Source organism: Syngnathoides biaculeatus, chromosome 3 (assembly GCF_019802595.1).
Source record: "Syngnathoides biaculeatus isolate LvHL_M chromosome 3, ASM1980259v1, whole genome shotgun sequence".
Classification (NCBI taxonomy): Eukaryota; Metazoa; Chordata; class Actinopteri; order Syngnathiformes; family Syngnathidae; genus Syngnathoides; species Syngnathoides biaculeatus.
In genome coordinates this window covers 24,243,914-24,269,429 of record NC_084642.1, presented here as the reverse complement: position 1 = coordinate 24,269,429, position 25,516 = coordinate 24,243,914, and the positions used below count along the sequence as shown (strand labels likewise).

Here is a 25,516-nt window from a genome sequence, read left to right as displayed (position 1 = left end):
TGTAAGAGAAGAAATTTGTATGACTTGACTAAGCTAAGATCTTGCCTAAACTCAACGCTAACTTGATTTCAAACGTTTTAAAATTACACTCGATTTGCTTGATTTTCGTCACGGAATTTTGCGACGTTTTTGAAACTAGACTCAAGACTTTGATGTAACTCATACACTGTTATTTACTCTCATTGGAAATATTGATCCCAAGACCACTGTAACCAAAACGCTCAGTGGATTCATGGAACTCTGATGCCACCAGTTGGTCTTCATGTGGAAGTGCAAAGGGCTATCGAGAACAGTACTGAACTGTATCTGTATTTTTTTTTCCACCATCGATAGTCTACCCGAAATATTATTCTTCCCTTTTCTACAGACACATGCCTAACTTGGGCTTGTTTTTATTACAATGAACGTCATTTAAAAAGGTTTCACTGCATTTTATTTTATTTTGTATTTCTTTATTTTATTTTATTGTTTTATACGCACACGTACACACACAGGACTATTACGCGGCATATATGTACCGTAGAGTATATTGTATACTGTAAAAAAATGTTTTTTTTTTTAAATGAGGGGGGAACGGAAAAGTACCAAGAGAGCAAGCTTTTCTGCTTACATAATAAAATATATTTAACAAAATACGGAATTAAATTGTCTCCTCGTTTAGTGCTATTTTTCGTAGTCACAGTCGCACGTATTCGAATACGATTGTAATAAAAAGCGGAAACCTTACCAGTGTAGTTTGTTCAAAGCTTTAGCTTTAATGTGGGTATTTAACTTTATTGCGAAAGGCAGCAATCGGAAGTGGCATTTTTAACTGTAAACCTTTCAGCAGCAACTTACCTTGATTTCTTCGCGTTCACAACAAAATGGATTGGAGCAAAGGTGGCGATGTAAGTCGCTTTATATTAGATATGCAATGCTTTTTCTTGCAATGCCAGGTCTCGCTTTTGAAATGTTTTGACTTATTGGCGGTTTGCTAGCATTGGCTAGCCGGTCTGTCGCGGCAAGTTGCCGAAGTAACTTGTCCTTCCCGAGACTCAACTGTCAGACGGTTAGCTTCTTCTCGCTAGCCTCAAGCTAGTAGCCGTGTATAAAATGCTCGCTAGTTTTTTGACAACATGTCTCCCTTTTGCAAATATGTATGTTCATCATTGCCTCTGTTAACACCCGCCTTACAGAATGGATACAAGGGCTAGGTCGGGGTATTAAACGTGACTGGAAGCGTGCAATCCGGAGAGGCAGCATCTTTCTTATCTGTCTCATAGTAGTGTTTCCTTGAATGGTGTCATGTGAAGGCCACATGTTCTTTTGCTTTCGATGAGCAGACCGGATGGCATCGTTCAATCATACGGACTGACGTTTTTTATGTCATTATTTCTGTTGAGTTATAGAGGCAGTCTTCTTACGTTCGCGCCTGAGGCTTTTTTTTTTTTTTTTTTTTTTTTTACATTTTATTTTTAAGGACAGATGCGTCAGATTTTCGTCGATCAGGTTCAAAGAAAAAATTATATAAAATACTAAATCGTCTTGTTATAATCGTTTGAATAATCAAGCCGTAATTGTTTGCCATTTTAAAAAGTAAACAATCTGTTGCAATGCCTGTGTTGCCATTTTAAAAAGTAAACAATCTGTTGCAATGCCTGTGTGTGTTTGTGCGCGTGCGTGTATTTATCTGTATGTATAGTCCGAAACTAACTCGCTCTATTTTTATTAAAATAGCATTTTACGGCTTTTGTGTTTTAACCCTTCAAATGTATAACTAAAACTTTTTATTTTAAACATATGTTTCATATTATTTTCTATCAGTCAACTAACCTCAAATGTATAACTAAAACTTTTTATTTTAAACATATGTTTCATATTATTTTCTATCAGTCAACTAACCAGTGAGTTGATTGCATAATTCAATTTATTGTTTAAAAAAAAAAAAACGCAAAAACATGAATGCATATGAACCGGTCTTGGGTTGTAACTGCTGCATTAATGCAACAATTATTACCAAACTCTTCATACTTTTGATTTTGGCTCACAGGCCATGCTTGGCACATTTCTTCATTTAATCATCTGATTTTATCATGAGTATCAGTTAGCAACTCCTACCATAACTGTATGATTATTGAGGAAATGTGGTATGGAATAGTTTTCTTTTGGGTATTGCAATGAAGCAGTTCACATAATATTTTTGACTTATGTTTGGATTGTTGCAGATTCATAGTCATACGCATGACAGCTGTCACCATGGACATTCAGGTCATTCACACAGTCACGGGCCCAGAGAAGCAGCATTTAGCAGGATGGGACTTCCGTCCGTACCTTCTTTTCACGGACAGTTTGGTAACAATGCAGATGAGGCCTTGGATCTCAGTCAACAGCCAAAGAAGCGATCGCACCTGGATGACAGCAGCAGCTGGGACATAGTGAAGGCATCACAGTAAGTAATGTAATCCAATGGATAGGTTTCCAAAGACGTAACCACAGTCCTTACACCAATTGGATAAATTAACGATGGAAAAAAAATTAATGCTTCACCTAGCACCTGTGTTCTTTGACCTCCATGACACAAAACATGGAGTAATCGGAAACCTATCCATTGATTGAATGATTGGAAACATTTTTACATCAGTCCCCACCCTCACAACAACTTTTAGTATTGGAATTTGAATCTCTTGTTAATCTTGTCAAACTCAAGACACATGATTTTATGTGGTCCGCGAAGGCACATCATGTGTCAACTTCCATGATTCTTGTGAGAATCTGAACCAAAATTTCAAGTTGTCATATATCATAAATGATAACGTTAAGATATCTTTGAACATGAACAACAGTTGAAAAACCCAGTTCCCTTGATTTCTGATTCCTCAAAATACAAGTACAATTCAAAACAGCTTACAGTTTAAGAAATATTTAAATTTGAATTTGGAAAGTTTGCAACCTGGATTTATAAATACTCTCACTTGGGGCTGACGTCACCTCTGTTGGCAACTTATTCCATTTGAGTGCAATGTAACCGCTAAAGCTGCTTCACCATGTTTGCTTTGCACTCTGCGCTCCATTATTTGACCTGAGTCAGTCGATCTCAGAGCTCTCCTAGGTTTGTATTCCATAAGCATTTCTGTCATGTATTCAGGACCTAAACCATTTAGTGATTTATAGACCAGTAGCATAACTTTAAAATATATTCTAAAGTTGACCAGAATCCAGTGTAAGGACTTTAGAATTGGAGTTATATGCTCTGACCTCTTTGTTCTGGTCATGACCGGTTTAATGCTCTTTTTTTGGGGAGCCCAGTTAGAAGACCATTACAGTAGTCACGTCAGCTTGAGATAAAAGCATGGATGATCCTCTCCTGGTCTGCTTGACACATATAAGCCTTCACTCTCGATATGTTCTTTAAATGGTAAAAGGCAGTTTTTGTGATTGATTTGATATGACTGTTGAAGGTCTGGTTGGAATCTTATCAGAACACCAAGGTTTCAGACTTGGTCTTTGCTTTTTAAACATACCAGCAGCAATTCTCTCTTCTTTATCTCCAAAAACAATTGTCTCAGTTTTGTTGTGGTTAAGTTGAAGCAAATTTTGGATCATCCAGTTATTTATCTGTGGTACAACACTGATTATTTCAGTGCAGGGCAAAGGCCACCTCACTGGAATCAGGAAGTATGAAAGAAGTTGCTCTTGTGCCACACTTTTCTGTTTGTTAAAACCAATGTCCACCCTCTTTCGCACACTACGTTAGTGTTTCCCAACCTTTGCTGTGCTTCAAGGCGGAATAACCTGTCCTTCCTCTACTTGACTGGCTCCAACTGGCACCGTATGAGGAATCTCTGAGCACACCACATAACAAAAATGTCACCTGAAGTATAATGCTGAAATAATGATCAGCTCATCTAAATTTACTCTCAAATTGATTGTGAAATCTGGGGTTGTTTAATCAAGTAAAAAAAAAAACTGATTTAGTCAGAGGAAGTGATGACTTTGTTGTGTAAATTGTATGCACAGGTTTCTTATATCTTCTGACATCTAATGGAAGTATGGATTTTATCTTCACTGTCACTGTGTTAAAACACTGATTAAACTCTTAACTTTATTTGTATAGCACTTTAGCAATGGCAACAGCTGTAACAAAGCACTGTACATAAATTGTGAAAGAAATATTATGATCGTAATGAACAAAATCAAATATTTTCTTATTAAACCATACAAGCGCTTCAGATCCAGAGTTTTATTCCCTCTTGTTGCACATGTTGTGTGAAGCTGGTAGTCGACGGTAGTAAGGAGCAAGATTGACATGTTCAGTGACCTGTATGAAAGTGGCGGAATCATAGATGTCTGCAGCTTCACTGAAAATGTTTGATTGAGATCTCGCCATCTCAGCTTGCATGCCACTCATGTTTGCTTACAAACTGAGTTTGACGGGAAATAAAGTGGAATTTTCTTACAGCCAATAGTATGTCAGTCTGCAGATAACACATTTGGAAGATCCTATCCTGGCGAGTGTTCTCTCTCGCTTCACTTCATTTTAGTGGCGGTAGTGTTATCACAATACCAAAAATCTGACTTCAATACTATACCCGAATAAAGTACCTCAATACTGGTGCTGACATAGTACCACAGCAAAAATCTCCAACATTAATAAAAGCGGTGCAATGAAAAGTGACAAAACAACTTAAAATACTTACTCACATACTCCAAAAATTTCAACAAACCTACAAAAATATGCAATAATGGAATTAGTACATTCTCAATATTAGTAATTAAAATAAATATTTATAGCTTTGATTTAGGTTATCTAGAAATCCATGATAATTGTTGGAGCTAGAGAACTCTTCTTACACTAAACTCGTATGAACTATTTTCAGTGTCATCATTATATTTGTGCCCCAAAATTTTATTTTTAGTTGCAGCAGACATTGAAAATTAAACAAATAAGGCATCTTTCTATTTGCACACAGGCGACATCCCCCACATTTATATGACATAACCGACACATTGGGCCGCACGCCCCCTCTGTGACACTTGACGCATACACAGCACAAATTGTCACTGCGTGCAGAATGCCGCAGAGATCGTTTCTCATTATTGTTTGTTGAGGTTCTCCCTCGGAGTGAGTAGGTTGGATAGGATTAGAAATGACCTCATCAGAGGGACAGCCAAAGTTGGTTGTTTTATGGCAAGGTTCGAGAGAGCAGACTTCGATGGTTTGGACATGTCCATAGGCGAGAGAGTGAATATATTGCTAGTAGGGTGCTGAGGATGGAGCTGGCAAGCAAAAGAGCAAGAGGAAGACCAAAGAAAAGGTTGATGGATGTGCTGAGGGAAGACATGAAGTCTGTGGGTGTTAGTGAGGAAGATGCACGAGATGGGGTTAGATGGAAAAAGATGATACGCTGTGGCGACTCCTAATCCGGACAAGCCGAAAGGAAAAGAAGAAGTAGTTTCCTTGTACTCACATCCTCTGATGACGTACTAAGGTACTCAGCCGCACATACCATCTCGGCCGCCGCTTTGATCGATTTTGCAATATAATTAAACGTCATGTAGGTCCGGGTTGTTCTAGCAGACAGTGTTCCAAGTATTCAATTCTTGCTTTGTTCCTTGTTTCAAAAAGTAAAAATTGCTACCAAATCTCAATCTGGGGGTTGGTGGTTGCGTGATTTCTAGTCTCAGGCAGAGAAGTCCGTCGAGCATCGGGCACGGAGGGCCACAGCTGAGGAATAGTTACCATATCAGATTCAATAGGTTTGTTTATAAGTAACTATTTTCCACCGTTTCTTATTTTATTCAAAGGTGAGGTGGTGATTGTGCTCCAACCAATTAAGGTGCAATAACACTACAATGCTGGGACAGGAAAAATTAATGTACATAAATTTATTGGATCTTGCTCTTGCGTTTTTTCACACCCCAGGATCTTTAAAATGTAAAAGTGTCATTTAAGTGGCTGGAGACATGTTTAAAAAAATCACATAAAACAAATGAGCATTGACGAACTGTTATTTCTGAATTACCAAAACATTAATTCTACCCTGTTCTATACACCATTTATTGGTCCAAGTTGCACAAGCGTACAGTATGTCGTCCTAGTTACATAAGCACTTTCACTGTCCTCTACCATATCATCTAATGCTGCCATTTTTTGGGAAGATTTTACACACACAGAATATGTTCAAAATAATTGTAATCTTCAATTTATAATGATTAGTTATTTAGTCAAGCATTGGTTTATAATTAATAGTTATTCACACGTTGAAACTCTCAATTCATTGTATGGCCAGTAGGTGGTTTCGTGTCCACATGAAGCTTGAAGAAATAAACCAATTGCTTCATTTCACCATCATCGCTGGCTGTTGTTACTCAGATCTGGTCATGTTAGATCAAGGAAATATGCATGCAGCTTATAACAGATAGATGGACATTATTATGTGTTCCATGCACTTTCCTGGTAGGACCCGCCCTGCTCTAATATTTTTTCTTCAGCACTCTTCACTTTGCCATCCTCTTCCAGCACTCTCACACAATGATACGCACGTGTATGGTCGCATTATGAAGCACAGACTAGGACAAAAGAGACCTCAGACTATTGAACAACTGAAGTTATACATGTAGCAAGAAGCAGAAAGAGTTCCACCTTCAAAGTTTCAAGAAATACTTGCCTCACTTCCAAAATGCTTATTGAGTGTTGTTCCAAGGAAAGATGATGTAACATAAGGCGTGAACGTGTGCCTGTCCTAGCTTTTGGGAACGTTTTGGAGCAATCAAATTCAAAATGAGGGAATATTTACATAAAACAAAGGTTATAAATATTTTGTTTGTAATGTATTCAATTGTGTTTATGTTGGAAAGGATTCACAAATCATTGTATTCTGTTTTTATTTACATTTTAATTCTATGTCCCAACTGCAATGGAATTTGTGTTTGTATTTTTGGTGCATCATTGATGCATGCTCTGTGCACTTCCTGCAGGTTTGGCATCTTGGATCGCTGTAAGGAGCTGGTGGAAGCTGGATACGACGTCAGGCAGCTAGACAAAGAAAATGTGTCGCTGTTGCACTGGGCGGCCATCAACAATCGCTTGGAACTGGTCAAGTACGAAGAATATCATGTCCTTTTTTTTTGGGGGGGGGGGGGGGGGGGGCTTTGTCAAGCTCGCATGTTATTTAAAAGAATGAAATTGCACATGTCAACTCATTGGGTACTTGAACATGACTGTGAATTATTAGTTTGTAGTAGATGGAGTTTGGCACGCTGGAGAGGACCCCAAATTTGGTTAATATGTTGGTGACGTGTTTTCCAGGTATTACATTTCTAAAGGGGCGATAGTTGACCAGCTTGGAGGAGACCTGAACTCTACACCTCTTCATTGGTCCATAAGGTGACACCACCATTTCAATCAGTTGATACTTAGGTCTTTGCTAACTATTATTTCCAAATGTGAGATATTGTGTCAAATATCAATCCATAAGCATCTTATGGAAATAGAACCACTGTCCAGTATGGAGATTCTTAAGAATTTCTTCTATAAAGCACAGTTTGTGTTATGTATTATCAGACAGGGCCACCTTCCCATGGTCATTCAACTGATAAGATATGGCGCAGATCCCTCCATTGCAGATGGAGAAGGTTATCGCGCTCTTCACCTTGCCATCCTCTTCCAGCACATGGCTATAGCAGCTTATCTTATGGCCAAGGGACAGGTCAGAGCCCTGGCACACTTGATGTCTTGTACTTTAGTCAACCATGCTCTCTAGTTTCCTCTATTTTGTGACTTTTTATTATTCATTTTTCAGGAAGTTGATGGACCTGACTGCAATGGACAGACGCCTCTGATGTTGGCAGCCCAGAAGATTATTGGGTGGGCTGACATGTTGACTGTACAAGTGGCTCATTGAGGTTGCATGTGTAACTGCCGTCTCAGATTAGCCAACTGCTTTGTAATGATCCCATTCAGATTTACTGTAACTTCTCATGTATAATGTGTAGTGTTTTCCTCCAAAAAGGTCCTCAATTTTCAATTCCAATATATATATATATATATTATATATATATATATATATATATATATATATATATATATATATATGGCAATAGTAAAAAAAAAAATTATTAAAATGAATTACGAAAAAAAATCACATTACGAAACTTCCAGAACTAATTAATTTTGTAAGTAGAGATACCACAGAATTTTTTTTTTTTTTTATTTATTTTTTTTTAATATTCTATAGGGACAAAAATACTGGTGGCCACCTTGAAATCAGGCTGCGTCTAAACCTTTTATATCAGAATTAAAATCAATTCTTTATCTTTGGTTCAACAATTCAATGCTTCCAACTTTGTGGGAAGTGCTCCAATTGACAAAAAGCTTGAGAGACGGCTTGTTAAAAATTTTATGTAAGGTTTCCACAGTATAGTAAAAGCTGCTTTCGCAGCACATTAGCAGCGTATTCATGTTAGGTCTATTGAATAATCCAAATTGGCCACAGGTGTAAAGGGTTGTTTGTCTATAGATGCCCTGCGATTGGATAGTGACCCGTAAACAGTGTCTGGCCTCTCACTCAAAGTCAGCTCATTTAGGCTGTCGCTCACTTGCGAGCCCAATGAAGAAAAGTAGTATAGAAAATGAAAGGACGATAATGTCCAGGTGTCCAAATACTTATGTTCACCACTTTTAGACTAGTTTACTGGATATAACTGCCCGTTAATTTAACGTTCTTATGACCAAGTGATGTTGAAAACGAAAATGCTCCAGCTTTTGTGTTGCAGGCCTGAGCCCACGAATTTCTTGATCAAAAACAATGCTTCTGTGAGCGCCGTGGACAAAGTGAACAGAAACACTCCCCTTCACTGTGCTGTGCTGGCGGGGAACGTTGATGCTGCATATGTCCTGCTGGAGGCTGGAGCCAGCTTGGATCTAGAAAACATCAATGTGAGTCTTACACGTGAAAATTAATGTGCTGTATGTACAGCAGAGTAGCTGTGGTTAGGGACCAAGCCTGGACGGGAATAGCCAAAAAATTCCCATTAATGGACACTCCACTACAAATGTTTCAATTGGTCATATGTGTATTTTAAATGGCAAATATACCGCAATATATCGCTACAAACTACAAAATTCTAAACTCATCTTGCACTACCTTTAAAAGTAAATTGCTTGCTGATGATTTCATATAGAATAAAAAATAGAGGTTCAGCTCGATTTAAAAAAAATTATAGGCTTTGAAATGAATTAATCTAGATTAGTCACATTTTAATTGCATACCAATGATTGTACTAAAAAGCAACATTTGTAGCATATGTGGCACATATGTAGCATACAGGCTTTGCAGATACGAAAACGTGCGTGTAGCAGGCAGTAGTTGGATGAATGTCAAGATGGAGGTATGAAGTCTTTCTGTACATTCTTTACCTTGAAAATGAATAAATAAAAAAACGTACCCATGAAGTTCCCTTATTCTGCTTGTGTTGCGTACAAAGGTTTGTAGCACAATATTGTTTGCTTTCCCTGCTGTTCACATTCACTGAATGCGCTGACACTTTTTCAACCACAGCTTTTCGTCACAGGTTAGGCCAAGAGCTCAAAACCACACTTTTGTCAAGGCTTCGATCGAATAGTTTTATTTAAATAAAATTTGCTCCATTTTAGTATCCAAATAAGCTGAACCCTGACATACATTGGTGTAATTGATGTACCAGGAAGTCATGTGCACTTGCAAAGGTTCCAGGTTGTTTGGAGCACAAAATGCATTACTTTTAAACCAATTAATTTGTTTGTAATTAACGACTCTTGATTAATTGTCACCACTAGAAAAAATACAATGTTGCGCTCGGATGCTACTGTGTAATCTCACAAGTCACACAAAATACCTGTTACTAATATAATTTCATCACATTTTTCAAGTTGTTAAAAAAAAAGAAAAATTTCGAGATATTGATAATTCTGTAAGTACGTTCTGTGCATTGCAATCTTCCTGCACTGCCATTAGCGATCCAGACCTTTACTTCCATGTTTTCTCCTCCATTAACACCTCAAAGCGCATAACTTACCTGTCAGGCCATGACCGGAATCTTCCATCATGCTGCTGTTGGCTATCAAATGGGGTCCATTACCGCCACGAACAAGGTGCCTTAGAAGGAGCAGGGCATTTGTCCAGCATCTTAGAACCTTATAGAAAGCACCAAAATATGCGGATAGACCTGAAGAGGTTGCATTTCAGTGAAAAGTTTTACTTGCCAGAAAAAAAATTGCCAATATATGTTGCTTTATTATATACAAAAGAGTGGTTCATTAACAGTCAAAGGGCTCATCTATATCTTACTTTGAACGGATGTTTACTTTGTGACAGTGAAAGCACCCACTCAAGCACCTTTTTTTTTTTTTTTTTGCTTATTTCATATTAATGTTCCCTTTTCTTTACCTACCTCAGGGTCACACACCTCTCGAGCTCGCCCACCAGGTGCACAGCCCCCTACTTATTTACATGCTCAACCAAGTCAAGCAGGAGAGGATACGCGCCAACTCGCGCTGTTTACGAATTATCACCAAATACAAAGTATGCAAACTCTTAACCCAGCTCTGTCCTTTCACATGCATCACATCTTTACTATGTCACTTTGCTTTGTTTTATTTGTAGGTGTTTCTGCAGTTTTTGCTTTCTACTGCCATGTTTGGATGTTTGGCTGCCATATTGGATATGAATTCGGACTCCTGGTTGCTCAAAGGGATCCTGCTAGTATGCGTGGTTGGTGCAGTCAGTTTGGCTTCAAGGTTCAGAGCTACTTTCTCTTATCAAATATTTAGACCAGTTCCCAATCTGGCAATAGCCAATCTGTGGAAATTATTGCAAAATGAGGAGAATACACTTGCATGTTTCTTTTGGCTCCATATATTTCTTGTTCCATGCTACACATTGTGCCTTTTCACCAACCGGGTCCGTGAAAAACACAATTAAACACAATTGGAACGCAATTAAAGTCTTTGCTCGCCAGTGAGTACGTGGAACAAATTTGGCGAACTTATCAATTACTCTTGTATTATTTTTTTTATTATTATTTTATTGGAAAGAAACTGTGGAGCCCTGTATTTAAAGGGGAAACTATGTACAGTACCTGAATGTGGTCATAGTTAGTTTGTCTTTCACCAGGAATTTCCCGAGTGCAGTGTTTCAGTCACTTCTACCGGCTACAACTCTCATGGCCTCTATCTTCTGGATGGTTGTCACTTGGTGTTTATGGTTCCTGCCAGATATCCTTTGGTTGAAAGAGTATTCACAGGTGCAATAGAATTCACGAGGGGTTCACTGTGTTTCAAATGTTAGTACCTTTCAAAAGTAAATGTATTCTCACTAATACCTAGTATACCAGCAAGCATACTCTTAATTGTGTTCCAATTTTACAATTCAGATTTTAGCCCACTCCTATTTTTCTTAACATTTGAGTCCACATGGTCACAGCGCCACAGTCCAGGTTCTTTTCACTCTCAACGCCACAGCTCTGCTCTACTACTACTTTCGTGCGTGCAGGACTGACCCAGGCTTTGTCAAGGCTACTGAAGAAGAGAAGAAAATGGCAAGTGTCTTACTTGTTGTCGATGGTATCATGACTAAAACATGTTAGGAACAACCGTATCGTGTGTGTGTTTGCATCTACAGAATGTATTGTTGTTGGCTGAGGCTGGCTGTCTGGACCCCAGTATATTCTGCACCTCGTGCATGGTGAGATTTCAAGCAAAAGAACTGGATCGCAGAAGCAGTATATTATGGGAACAGTCAGTAACTGTTGTCACATACTCAAATCTCTCTCAGATAAAGAAACCAGTTAGAGCCAGCCACTGCCAGAGATGTGATGCCTGTGTAGCGAAGCAGGACCATCATTCTGTTTGGACCAACACCTGCATTGGTAGAGCAAACTTCTGTCTTCTTGGACCCGAGTCTTTTTTTTTTTTTTTTTTTTTTTTCCCCCCTCAAAATCGAAGGTTATTTATTTTGCTGGCTACTCTCCTTGTATCACCTCTGGGCTCTTGACTACTAGTCGATGACGTTAAAATGTTCAAATGTGGATGTAAAATAATTGACCAGTATTTTAATATTCAAATATTTATGAATTGTTAAATTTGATTTATAAGTAATTTAAATACAATTTGAACATTTATTTATTTTGACAAAAAAATGTGCACGGTTGCACACAAAATCACTGTGTTCAAACAACAAAACCAACAATTGAATGAATTTCACCAACAAGTCTCAAGCTGAACTCTAAATTAAAGCCCGGGTGTCATCCCTATAAACATTGTAAAATAGATATTGTGATGAAAAATACATATAACATTATTCACTTCAATGTCTGTACGAAAAAAAAAAAGTGAGCGGAGAGCGCGTCATCCATGCACAAAGTTGCGCAATTGAGTGTCCCTCGCCATCCAAGTGGTCGCCATATTAGTTGCGACATCTGTCCTTGACGTCATCGTCACTTCCACCGTTGAAAACGCGCAGTGCCTGCTACTATGGAAGCCGAACAACAGAAATATTCAGATTTTTCCACCGCCGCTTCTTGACACCGAAGCTCTTTTCGAAAAGAACAACACCACGCAACCGAGTGACGTTACCGGGGCAATATTACACTATTGTTTCGATCCCTCAGGGCAATATTACACTATTGTTTCGGGCCATATTCAAATGATATCCCATCACAGCCAAACCGCATCCCGTCCGATCCACTCCTGCGGCGGAGATGAGCCATCGCGGCTCATCGCAGCCGGCCGGTGTGGCTTATGACAGAGACGAGCGGTGCTGCTTTAGCCGGGTGCCTTATGCGCGCACGCGACTGAGTAACGGATTCTCGGCTGGGTTCTTCAGAGCCGCCCCCGTCACAAAGCCCGACGCGCAGCCTTCGCAGAAGCTGTGACCGCTGAACAGCGTGCCTCAGCCGGTGTGGCTGAGGAGGTGGAGCCTAGCTATGTTGCTTTTAGGAGTATGTTCAAAGTCGCCGTAGTAAGCGATCAAGACAATGTTGGCTGGGGGATGCGCACATCGACACATTTCATACGCGAATCTTTTGTTACGTTATGAGAGAGACTGATTTGTGGTCCGCCCCAAAGTATTATTTTTTTTAGTAGCTGTATGCGCACATGAACACATTTCATACGCGGATCTTTTGCTATGTTATGAGAGAGACTGATTACGTGGTCCGCCCCAAACTATTTTTTTTTTTTTTTTTTTTTTTTTTTTTTTTTTTTGAGCTGTATACACACCGACCTGTTATTTGGAACCCATGAAGCTGTCGTCCTTTGCACCCGTGCAATCCATTTTTCACAACGAACAGGGTCTCTTTCAAACTTAGAAGGGTAATTCAATTTTCCCAAGTGTGCAAGCAATGTCCAGCAACGCAACGAGCCGGCATTTTGGCTAACACGAAGGAACAACGAGCTACCTTCCCGGAGGTAAAACTAATGGAAACAAACGAGTCCACTAGGGGGCGCCTCTGTCCTGTATGTCACTTTTTGCTTCTTCTCGAAAACAAATCCCTCAAGAGGATTTTCATGGGGGGAGTTACAAAAAGCTGTATATGTCAAAATCATGTTTTGTGGTAAAAAAAAACACATGGGACCATATTGGCTGTGGGTTTTTCATTAATAAACCAAAAATCATCCGTTTGACAACACTTGACCTTTAAGTAGTTTTTACTGTTGCCTGACTGCAATAAGCACATGAATGTTTGGTTTTACCTTTGAAAGTGCTGCTTAAATCATTTTCACAACAAAGTCTGTTCCTTTTATTTGTCTACCACACTTGGAAAGGATTTCACACAAAGATAGCGTTAAAAAAAAATCAGTATAGCGGCTTAAAGGCTTCCTACCATTTGGTGACAGCAAAAGAGAGCACTGTTGTTCTGAAGAGTTGTCACGAATCATACAAGTGGGATGATGGAGTAGACATACACATTGTGAGACCGTATTCCTGGATTAAGAACCACTGCTCTCGACCCTGTCTGGAGTCGCGGCAACCCTGATTGCTCTGTTGAATACATGTGTCTTCATAACAGTGTATTTTTTGAAGATCGTGAAAACTAATGCACATTTTAGACCAACACTATAGTGTAATAAAGAATTGTTCTCTCAGAGTCCAGTTTAGTGTATGTTGGGTTCTTAAAAGGAATTCAGTTTGAAATATTTTGCTCTGTTGCAGGTGCCAGGAACCATCTTTACTTCGTCCTCTTCTTGCTCTCTTTGTTCCTGATGGGTGTCTGGATGTTCTACGGTTGTCTCGTGTGTGAGTCTTTGCACAGAGGACACAATGTCACACTTAACCCAACTTGTTTCTGACAGTAGTTTTTTTTTTCCCCCCTCCATGGTCAAAAGTTTGGAAAAGCAACCAATTTATGTATTGACCGTTTTTGCAGCCACAAAAATCGAGGGTAAATCTTAACTCCATCCATCCATCAATTTTTCAAACTCCTAATCCTCACAAGGGTTCCGGGGAGTGCTGGAGTCTATCCCAACTGTCAATGGGCAGGAGGCGGGGTACACCCTGAACTGGTCGCCAGCCAATCGCAGGGCACATAGAAACAACCATTTGCCATCACAATCACACCTAAGGGCAATTTAGGGTCTCCAATTAATGTATGTTTTTGGGATGTGGGAAGAAACCGGAGTGCCCAGAGAAAACCCACGCAGGCACGTAAAGAACATGCAAACTCCACACAAGCAAGGCTGGGATTTAAATCTGGGTCCTCAGAACTGAAAAGCAGACATTTTTTACTGTCGTTCGTTACTGGGAACCGATGACTTTTTAACGACGTGGGCCAATTTAAACTACCTAATCCTCAATCTGAGCCAGCGATAAAATAATTTGGAAAATACAGAAAGTACAAATAAGTGAGTTTCTTTTGTTTCTCCTTGGGCAATATTCACTTTGCCCCATCCTTTTTTCAGTTAGCCATTGGTGAAGTGACAAATGGCAGCAGAAACCCTGAGCAGTAGGTTCTAAGCCCTGCTGCAAATACTAGGAGGTTTAAAAACGGTACAAAATATGCCTTGAGCCTTAAGTTTAGTTCGTTACATGACCATCCCGACTTAATAGAAAATGTAAAGATATTAACTGTTTTGTTTTTTTTTAACTGTTTAAGCAAATCTCTGTGACAGAATAATTAAGAAATCCAACTGGCCTTTATGGTTTTTTTTTTTTTTTTTTTTTTTTTTTTTTTACAAGGAGATATTTACTGCTATTTACAGAAAGGAAGTGGATGAGAGTGAAAGAATGTGGAGAAGGGAGGGTGGGAGGATAGAAGCATTCCACAGGCAGCAAGGTCTTTCTCTGAAGGCCAAGAGGTTAGGAACACAGTTCTAAGGGAGTTCTTTCAGTAACTTTCCACAAGAGGAGAGATTCACACACATCCTAGCTTGCTGCAAGCTTACCAAGAAATTCGGATAAAACAATAGTTTGCTATTCTAAGCAACGAGAGAAGTTACATCAGTTATGGAATAATAAAATGATACCCTAAAGTACTTATTCAACTATAAAGGTAATTCTAACCTAATAGCAGATCCATTTTATCTCACCCTCCCGTTCCAATTCTTTTGGAGGGGACTGGATCTAGCAAACTATAATCTCCATAGAGTCTACTAACATTTCACATTACCCTTAAAAGTACATTTACAAATTATTTTCTTTTGAAAAAAAATGCTATGGGAGTATGCGTGTAAATGCACATACAACAAAGACTCTGACAACTTCTACTAACAACCCAGGCTACACAGAGCCCCTTCCCAACAACATGCAATGCGTGTCGAGCTTTTACACTTCAGCGTACTTCCTTGACACTAAGGTACTACTTTCCTATTAAGACAGGGCCAAGCCGCCGTCTTGCGGCATCTAAGGGCGTTTCACAGAGACCACAAAGCACCAATAGGAGAAGAAGAAGCAGAAGATGAATTTGTTGATGGTGGACTGTGAATATGATGAGGATTACTGCAGCAGCAAGTTTATGATGGGCACACACACTAATGGCCTTTGTGCTTCGGTTTCCAGACTGGTCAACACATTGCATCGTGCACTATGAGCAGCAGGGTCTGGTGGGAGGGGCCTTTGCCGTGGTCGACTGCTCCCCATGGTTGCTGTGCATCTTCTTGTTAGCTTTGTATCACACCTGCTGGTCCAGCTTCATCCTGCTCCTGCAGCTCTACCAGGTGAGGCGATTGGCTGTGTCAAGGTGTCATCACAGAAATCGGTCCACCGCAATGTTCTGTCTCATTTGGTCCAGATCGCATTCCTCGGACTGACCACAGCCGAGAGAATGAGCCTAATGATGCACGCGAGAAAACATGGACAATCCTTGTCCTTCTCCCAAAATCCATACAAGTGAGTTGTCACAAGTGATTTTGACCTTGTGGTGGTTTTGAGTTTGTGTCTATAAATGCGTGCCGTCTCTCAATAGTTTGGGCATCGTGAGGAACCTGGTGTCCTTTTTCCAGCTCCGATGCTGCGGCCTCTTCAAACCGGCCGTCATCGACTGGACACAACAGTTCCCTCCAGGCTGTGACCAGCGCTTGTTCAGACACACGGACATGGTCTGACGCTAAGGGGAGACCTTACCAATGGCTTTGGACCAAAATGAGCAGTGTATTTATTTTTCTAAAGGCTCATAGTCAAGTGAAACCACTCCAATTGTTGGGGGTGGGTTAAAAAATGTGACTATTTTTTGCTTTTTGTACAGCCTGCTGCTGCCTTCTGACCTGTGGAAGTCAAACAAATCACTTGCAAATGTATTGCAGAAATGTATAGCAGTTATTGACCTTTTGGGCTCTATTTTCATAGACTGCGCAACATGTGCCGTAGCGCAAATAATGCGCATCTTGATAGGCGTGCCAGCGCAAGGTTTTGCTGCATGTGTTAGCCATTTTGACAAACCAGTCTGCCCCCAGTTGGGTATTTTTTGGGGGGGTTAGTTATCATTTTACTTGTTTTCAATCCACCGACTGGCTGATACACTGTGACGGGGGGTGGCGGGAGGAAAGACATACTGCATTTAAATTGCACACGGTTAGTATAGCGCCAGCTCATCCTGTATTTAATTGCATTGTCTTATCACTCAAGTGACAATAGCACAGATGCCTCCCTCCATGCATTGGTTTGGTAAACCTGGGGTTGTAAGTTCATATCCCACTGGGGCCTCCACTCTCTGAGAGGGGTTACGTCAGGTTACTTACCTAAATGAATAGGCCACTTTGATTCGCAGACAGTAAAGTCAACAGTGTTTCACCCATGAGTGCAGACGGCCCTCGTTTCGCTGCACGATTATGACAACTCCATCTAACCTCCCCCCTAGCAGAAATGTGCTGTGCACCGCGCAGGTCGTGCGCCAGTCAGGACAATAGAGCCCCCGACTGTGTTCACAAGGCAATCTTATTTTTTTAAACATGCTCCCTGAGAGAAAAGATCTTTCTATGTGCTAAGTCTTGTTTTGTAAGGATGAAAGGTGTTTCATAATGAAATGCCACTTCGATACTTAAATAAAGCAACTTGTGTATTCTTAGATGTGTAATCTGTACAATTCTGATGCTTGAAATTCTGAAGGTCTGTAAGACTGTCAAACTTTGGCCAACTTTTTTTTTTTTTCACGGAAACATCTACATTCAGCTACTCATACACTTGTTTGAAAACTACATTGATTACATATACGTTTTCCTTTGAGTCTAATGTTAATATGCTGTGTGTGGCTTTTGCTCAATCCTGCTGTATCGTGTCAAGTATATTAACTTTGACTCAAAAGCACACACAGTACAAGGGTATGTGCGGTTTTGTTGTTCCAGTTCTGTACCTGATTGCAGGTCTTTGTATATTTTAGGCGTGTTAGGTCTGTGTGTTTTTTTTTATGATTATTGAATGGAAAACCTGTACCTAATCAAGTAACCTCTGGTGTTTCATGACACATTCCATCTTTTCTTCTGGATCCAAACCACTGGAACTCTCCACAAACCCCACTTTCAAAGTCAGCTGGGATAAACCAAAGCTCACCCACGACCTGGTTGTCAGTAGCGCGCGCTTGGAAAAGTTAATGTTACGAAGAAAATGGTCCTCAGTTGCACTTGGGGAACGTGCAATTCTAATGAAAGATATCCTATGTGCAAGGGGCCCGATTGATTCATTTTCCAAAGCACGTAGACGAAGTGTCTACGATGGATTAAGGCTTGCGGAAGACCGCACATAAAACTAATTGTGGACAATATCAACAAACACAAGTCTGTATGTTCAAAGGTAAGTGAGGGAGAAGTATCTTCTCTGAGTTTGATTTCATCATTGTCAGTGCTTTACACATTGCAGGAGAACAACTTTCACTTTGTTAGCGTATCACTGACCTGCTGAATGAAGTGTGTAATCTATGCCGAAGAGTCGGGTTACTGATATCTAAGTGCGCGATGTCATGCAAGAGAAATGTCTATTTTTTCTATATGTATCACATCGGACTTTTAAGACAGAGCACTGGGTTCGAGCACAAGCCAAGTCATATTACATACTCGTGATATTTCCAAGTAAAAAGTACTCACCCTGCTTTACATGCGCAGTATGATTCCACTATTTTATCCTGTTGGATTTCAATATGCTTACAATATACTTTTTTGCATCAATCGCCAACATTTTGCTGTAACTCTGACATTGCGTCCTGCTCTGTCCAAAATCTTAATTCCGTGTACATATCCTTGCTGGTGAGGCCCCATAGCTCAGTGGTCACAGAATTGGTTTGGTAAACCAGGGGTCTTGAGTTCGTATCCCACTGGGGCCTCCACTCCCTGAGAGGGGTTGCGTCAGGAAGGCATCTGGTGTGTTTTAAAAAAAAAAAAACTGTGCTGAACATATATGAGCATTTTGCTGTGGCGACCCCTTACGGGACAAGCCAGAAGGAACGTACGATCCTTGCGTGAAATAGTTGAGACCTCTCTGTAGAACTCTCTTGGGCAAGTCTGACGCATTTGGCAAAAAAACATACCCCAATATTATCTGGAATACGCAATAGAGAATCGACTTCAAACATGTTATGTTCAATCACCATTTTGAAAACTTGTGGGATATGGCTAAGGAGGCAGAGCTTAAGATTGGCATTGGAAAGGTCCATTGCTATAGAAAATGGAAAGACAGACATTTTGGTACAAATATGGTTTACTACACACATAAACCAGGGCAAAATAAGTGACTCCATGGATGATTGTTCTGGTGAAGTTTAAGGCGACTTAATTCTTCAAGACTTCCGAGTATTGTTCACTCCCGTTACTCCAACATGGCGGCATTCCCCAGTCCAAATCCTTTTGGTCCAAAGTTTTTCGCGTAGCAAACTGAGGAAAAAAATTCAACAGTACAAGTGTGATAAGTTCTATACTTTTACAGTCTTCCTGCCTGTTGTAGTTTTTGTTTCAGAGTACAGCATTTTGAGATGTTTGTTCACCTTTTACCTTTACAGTAGATCTCTCCATCCTTGTCAGTCACTGTGGTCGACTCCAGACTTTTACCACACATAGCGCAGCGGAAGCAGGTTTTATGCCAAGGCTGCAGACATTTGGAAGTTATTATCATAATACAGTTAATACGCTATAATGCCACATGTGATAGTGGCACCTAGTGATGGAAAGTAACCTACAAATCATTCAAATCAGAATACAGTATATCATTTGGCATACAAACAAATGGGGTAAACCACAAAAGTGAAGAGAACCAATACAATATGATCTTTGGTGTACACATTCAGTGGGATTGAAGTCAGCTGTATTTTATTTTATTTCATGGATAGCTGAATGGCCTTTACCTTTCCGGCTCCCATCACTTTCTCTGCTGCGTAGACTGCTTTGGAGCAACGAGGGCAGCGGTCGGAGCTCCCGAACTTCTGGGAAAACTTGTTGGGAGTGGAATTTGTGGAGGATTGACGTGGTTTAGAGCTAGAAAAGGGGAAAGGGTGGCACATGTAATGTGGCTAATTTTATAATATATCCAAGCGTGATACTCACACCTCCCACTAATGTCTATTCATTCATTTTCTGTGGCGCTTGTCCTAATTAGTGACGTGATTCATCTGGAAGCCTAATGACTAAATCGTTCATGGGTGTGAACATATGCTTGTTTATAGTATAAACAAGTAGGGTATAAACTTTATATCCTATGCCAGTGGTCCCCAACCACCGGGCCCCGGACCGTTACCGTTCCGTAGCCCATTTTGTTTCGGGCCACAAAGAATGAATAATGAATGATTACATTGCTTTTTTTTCTGGTATTTAATTTTGAAAGACAACCACTTCCGCATTTGCCTCATTTCCGCACTTGACTCTTTGGCTCGTCTTATTCTTGCATCGACTATCCAAGCTAACCCTCATAAAATGAACCAAAAACAGTTCACTGAATATTTTCTCTGGAAATGGTATACAAGACAAAAGAGAGGTCACAAACTGCTTGTAAAAAGAAAACTGCATTTAAAAGAAAAAAACAAGATTCTTATCCTTGTTAATAGGCTTTATCGCCACAGGTGAATCAGAAGCCCCACACCTGTGGCGTCAGTTCGCTATCAAAACAATGAGAGCTCAAAAGTGAGATGTGCTATTGCAAAACTGAGCGAGCATTTTAATATTGTGTGCCCTCCCACTTATTTTAATGCGCCCACTACGATCCTTTCTACGTAGTTTGAGTTCTCGTTGTTTTGATAGCGACCTGACGTCATACATTTGCAGCAAACTTTTCCGAGAAGCTGCAGGGAAAAAAGGTTGAAAGGATAACTCAGAACGGCTATGCATTATGGTGAGTTGAATTTTTCATGTATTTAACATTCATTTTTAAGACAATCGTGCAAAATTTTTTTTGCCGTGTCTGTATGTGTGTGTGTGTGTGTGTGTGTATCACAGTGTGTCCCACAAAATGTATACACACTTTAAACAATAATATTTGGAAATTCTTTTACATGTTAAAAAGTATTCAAATTATAATAAATATCAAGTTTACTTTCATATACATTTTTGGGACCCCCTGTGTGTGCATGACACATGCACATGCATGTGTGTGTGTGTGTATACACACACACCACACCTTGCTGTGAAAAATAATGCCTCGTCGAAACTGGTGCAGTGCAAAAAAAGGTTGGGGACCACTGCCCTATGTGTCTTCTAGCCTATGTGCCATGAAATTGGTTGGTTGATAACCAGTAATGGATGTAGTCTACCTCTGTCCCAAAATCAGCTGGGCTAGGTCTCAATTTACCTGCAAAAATAATGACAATATGCAGCACAGCTATAGAATATGGATGCTTTGCTTTGGTGTAGACTTTATCCTTCATTACCCTGACAGGTGTGTCTCATACTTCTTCTTTTGTACATAATCACAATTTCATGCAAGGGACCAAATAAAATATAATAAATATTAGGCTGATACAGTTGTTGCTGCTCAAAATTGAGTATTGCTACTATTGTGTATTGTGTAAGTGTATATTTTTGAGCTTCTGAGTGAATGCGGCCGGCTGTCTACGAATGTTGTCTGGTGTCTTAATGCAGTGTGATCATACTCATCAGGGTGCAGGTTGACATGCTCTCCAACAGGATCAGAGCTCAGAGCGCCAGCCCCTTGCCCGTATCCGTAACCTTTTGGGCCATATTTTTTCCCGTAGCAAGATTTGCAGTAGATCTCAGACTCGTGCGCGGCTACCGTGGTGCTGTCTAGCCCTTTTCTGCAGCTCACTGTGCAGATGAAACAGATGCACTGTGAAGACAAAACTATTGTGTTATCGGGCTGTTTCACTGACAGGAATTAGAAATTGAAAATATGGAATCTCTCCAGGCAGGACGGTAGTGGAGTCGTTGGTACATCCAGTGCACAGTGCACCTCGCATTCGTCTGCGTGAATTTTGCATTTCCTCCCTGGACTTGCGCTTTTCTCCAGCTCCACCGCTTTCCTTCCAGAACTCCAAAAACATGCATGTTGGGGCAGATGTGCTGACCTCTCTCTAATGGTGCCATCCAAAGTATTTAACGGTCCAAAAGTAGTGCGGTTTTATGAAGAATTCAAATTCAGCAAGAAATAATCATGTATTACATCCATTTGAATCACGCTTAACTATGAAAGCAGTCTGTATGTACTGTCATAGATGGAGTGACAGTTAAACAAAGCCAGCACCTAGCAGGTTTTATCAGTCAGCAGACCCATTCCACGTATGTGTTGGGTTTCTATTCATAGCAAGAGATGCAAGTGCGAGGTGAAGCCTGGAGAAAAGACGAACACTGCGCAGAGGGGGGCCAGCTTATCTTGGAGCCTTTCAGATATCCCAGTGGAACAAACCAGTCATCTCGCAGTCTGTGGTTGCAACCGAATCTCGTGCGGCCAAACAAATACGACTGGACAGCTGCAGCTGGTAACATGGCAGCATCGTGACGCTCGTAACGTATCTGACAGCTTTCGTTTCACTCTTGCTGTTGTGCGGTTTGGCAGACATCTTTATTGCAATGGATAAGACAATGCTCGTCTTCCCAAAGTCCAACTAACCCAAAGACAAAGATTAGATGTGGTTTGCCACTCCCAGCCCTTTTTAATTTTCTTCTCAATTTTAGACTTCATTTTGTCTTTTCTGTCGGCTCTTTTTATGTATTTTGTTTTCCTTTTTAATCTTTCCTTTCCTCAAAATTCCTGCTGCCAGCACACAGGACAATGAATTGCGTCTGCTTTTTGTTAGCTTATGCAGAATGCACAGTTATAGGTACAAGCACAATGATGTGATAAAATTAGTACACAAGCTAAACAGAACAATTAATGTTTATATATGTTTGAGATACAGAATTTCAGACGATGTTTAGTGAGCGAAAGGTAAGACAAAAGTTTTCTTACTGCACATGAAGCAGGTTTTATGAAAGCTTCTCCCATTACATTGGATCTCTTCTGCATGGTAGACAGTCTTGTCACAGGCTGCACACTTTGCACCGCCTCCCCAGTTTGGCATCTTGGTCAAAAACACATTCATGAAACTTGAGAAATGTCATTTGAATGTTTTGGATTGTTTGTGTGGATGTGGTCGTAGTCCAAACGGGACTTGCATACACTGCACGGGCAAAAGCATTTGGAAAAAGTCCGTCCGCTTTTCTGGGCAGACTTCCAACGAGATTTTGGTCTGTGGCTGACAAAGAGGCTTTGCTTATGTTCTCCTCCCAAATGTGTTTAATGGCCTTGAGGTTAGGGCTCTGATCCAACCATGCCTTTTTGGACCTGGGTAATGTTCATGCTGGAACAGAAAAGGGCCTTCCCCAAAACTGTTCCCAGATTGTTAAAGGTATGGAACTTAAAAACCACTCTTTTTTTTTTTTTTTTTTTTAGATCGGTCCCAGTACAAGTATTCACTCGAGTGCTTACGAGAACTGATACTGCTCGAATCTTTGGAAAGTTAAGATGTCAATGCAATGAGATAATTGAGAACAAGGAGCTTTCTTGCTTTCTGGCGCACGTGAATATTAACCTAACTGTCGCAGTCGAACACCAAGTATTGGCGAGGAGGACTTACTCATCTATCCATCCATCTTCTTAGCCGCTTCTCCTCACAAGCGTCGCGGGAGTGCCGGAGCCTATCCCAGTTGTCAACTGGCAGGAGGCGGGGTACACCCCGAACTGGTTGCCAGCCAATCACAGGGCACATGAAGACAGACGACAGTCGCACTCACAATCACACCTAGGGGCAATTTATCCAATTTGTCCAATTAATGTTGCATGTTTTTGGGATTTTGGAGGAAACCCCGGAGTACCCGGAGAAAACCCACGCAAGCACGTGAACATGCAAACTCCACGCAGCAGGAGGCCAGCCGGGATTTGAACCCCGATCCTCAGAACTGTGAGACCAATACTTTACAGCTGCTTCACCGTGCTGCTGGTCCATAATAATATATCTTTATAATTAACATTAATGTATTTCCAACAGCCTTTTGCCTTAATTTCATAGCATGCAAAGTCCTGTACTGTGCTTTATATGTATTATTTTTTCCTTCCAATCAGATTTCCGCTTCTAAGTATTGCCATGTAATGGCCTTCACAATCCCACATGGTGACCAATCTCACCAATCAGATTTTAGATTCACTGCTCAGTGCACATTGGTATTTTTCCCATCCTGTGATTGGTTGAGCAGAATATGTCCTTTAGGATTGATTTACTAAACCGGATGATTTTGGATATGATTAAAAATTCACTTTGAAGTCAGATTACAAAAAATAAATAAAAAATAGTCAATTTTGTGGATCTTGTTTTTTAAATCAGAACAGTATTTCGGAGCCTTTCCAGCATAGCATGTATGAGCAAGCTTACCCAGACAGGCAAGAAATGAAAGGTCTGCTGCACCTCCAGCAGCATCTCCGGCGACTGTGATGTATTTTATTTCATGTGTCATGTTATTAAATTAGGATTGCTTGTGATTATAGTTAATACGCTGCCGATGACTGAGGTGACGTATTGGAAGATAAAGGGAAATATGTTTCTTGCTTCACTAATAGCATTCATCTTCAAATACGAGGGAATGCTTCTTTCTGTATCTTCTTTAATAGGATAAAGTTATACATGTGTACATTGTACAGGTGGCATTAGTAAGAGGTAGATTAGGTCACCGAAGGCCCAGATCCCAAAATGAATAATTAAGTCAAAAGTGAAAGCCTTAAATGTAACATTGGGTTTCCAGAAAATTGACAACTTTTAAAGAGCAGTCATCCTTATATTTTATTTCCTGATTGTTTGGACAGGATCGATATCCAATAAAAGACTTGTGTCCCCAGGACTTTTCCCAAATATTTACAGCATGTCTGCTCCTATCACCCCATCTCCAATACCTCACAGCAACGGCGTGACATTCAATGAACAGAAATCCGATTGAAACATTGATACTGTACAGAAGCCAAGGCGTCGATATTGAAAAATACAGTAAAACAATAAGTGACTGCTAAATAAATCAGAGCTTACCTCGATTCACGTCTGTGCGCTTCCACTCCAGTGGCATCGCGTGGTCCAGGCTGCCTTAAATAATGTCCATCTCGCCCACCATCGACGGTGACGCTGTGATGAAAGTATCCTCCCAAAAATAACTAGTGACTGCGCCAAGCCCCCTGACCCTTCATCACAGGCTGAGTGAGGCCTTAATCGTCATCCATGCAAACATTTGCTTGTGGACTTACACGCCGATACGGGAGTCAGATTTCAGAGCTGCACGCACGCTTAGGGATTACCTACACACAATAAAGCCGGGAATTGACTGGTCGCATATTCCCGTTTGAATATGAGCCACGCAGATGACTGTCACCGCTGCTATTTCAACACCAGAAGCTTTTCATGAAGTTGAGTGTATTCATGCAAGTGGGCAACAGGACAATCAGATCCAGTTGGTTGAATGACTTTGAAACCATGTACTACAGTATTTCATCCCTGCATCATATTACATCCACACAAATTGAGCAATTACTACTTTTGAAATTGCAGTAGAAGTCAAGTATAATAGTTCGTTCAATTGTCCAAGTTACTGTAAAGACAGCTTAGCCCCCCCCCCCCC

At 40.4% G+C, this 25,516-nt stretch overlaps 2 protein-coding genes across 7 annotated transcripts; one reads left to right on the top strand and one right to left on the bottom strand.

Moving 5' to 3' along the window:
- The first annotated feature begins 733 nt into the window (after nucleotides 1–733).
- On the top strand, nucleotides 734–17,517 carry zdhhc13 (zinc finger DHHC-type palmitoyltransferase 13). 4 transcript variants are annotated; one of them, XM_061814924.1, is made up of 17 exons: nucleotides 734–887; nucleotides 2,205–2,428; nucleotides 6,958–7,080; nucleotides 7,289–7,366; nucleotides 7,544–7,688; nucleotides 7,782–7,846; nucleotides 8,755–8,917; nucleotides 10,416–10,541; nucleotides 10,623–10,756; nucleotides 11,133–11,233; nucleotides 11,432–11,556; nucleotides 11,640–11,702; nucleotides 11,793–11,886; nucleotides 14,172–14,255; nucleotides 16,014–16,171; nucleotides 16,246–16,343; nucleotides 16,420–17,517. In XM_061814924.1, exons 1-17 carry the CDS (start codon nucleotides 864–866, stop codon nucleotides 16,556–16,558), a joined length of 1,944 nt encoding a protein of 647 aa, XP_061670908.1. In that variant the 5' UTR covers nucleotides 734–863; the 3' UTR covers nucleotides 16,559–17,517. The 4 variants fall into 4 exon arrangements, with proteins under 4 accessions (XP_061670908.1, XP_061670904.1, XP_061670906.1 ...); XM_061814920.1 differs by lacking the exon at nucleotides 11,133–11,233 and having other exon boundaries at nucleotides 11,427–11,556; nucleotides 16,457–17,517; XM_061814922.1 differs by lacking the exon at nucleotides 11,133–11,233 and having other exon boundaries at nucleotides 11,427–11,556.
- Nucleotides 17,518–19,121: 1,604 nt separating this feature from the next.
- On the bottom strand, nucleotides 19,122–25,126 carry csrp3 (cysteine and glycine-rich protein 3 (cardiac LIM protein)). 3 transcript variants are annotated; one of them, XM_061814926.1, is made up of 6 exons: nucleotides 24,934–25,126; nucleotides 22,830–22,941; nucleotides 21,517–21,688; nucleotides 19,780–19,909; nucleotides 19,423–19,523; nucleotides 19,122–19,312 (listed from the first exon to the last, which is right to left on the bottom strand). In XM_061814926.1, exons 2-6 carry the CDS (start codon nucleotides 22,939–22,941, stop codon nucleotides 19,219–19,221), a joined length of 609 nt encoding a protein of 202 aa, XP_061670910.1. In that variant the 5' UTR covers nucleotides 24,934–25,126; the 3' UTR covers nucleotides 19,122–19,218. The 3 variants fall into 3 exon arrangements, with proteins under 3 accessions (XP_061670910.1, XP_061670909.1, XP_061670911.1); XM_061814925.1 differs by lacking the exon at nucleotides 24,934–25,126 and having other exon boundaries at nucleotides 22,830–23,153; XM_061814927.1 differs by lacking the exon at nucleotides 24,934–25,126 and having other exon boundaries at nucleotides 19,430–19,523; nucleotides 22,830–23,146.
- Nucleotides 25,127–25,516: the final 390 nt, after the last annotated feature.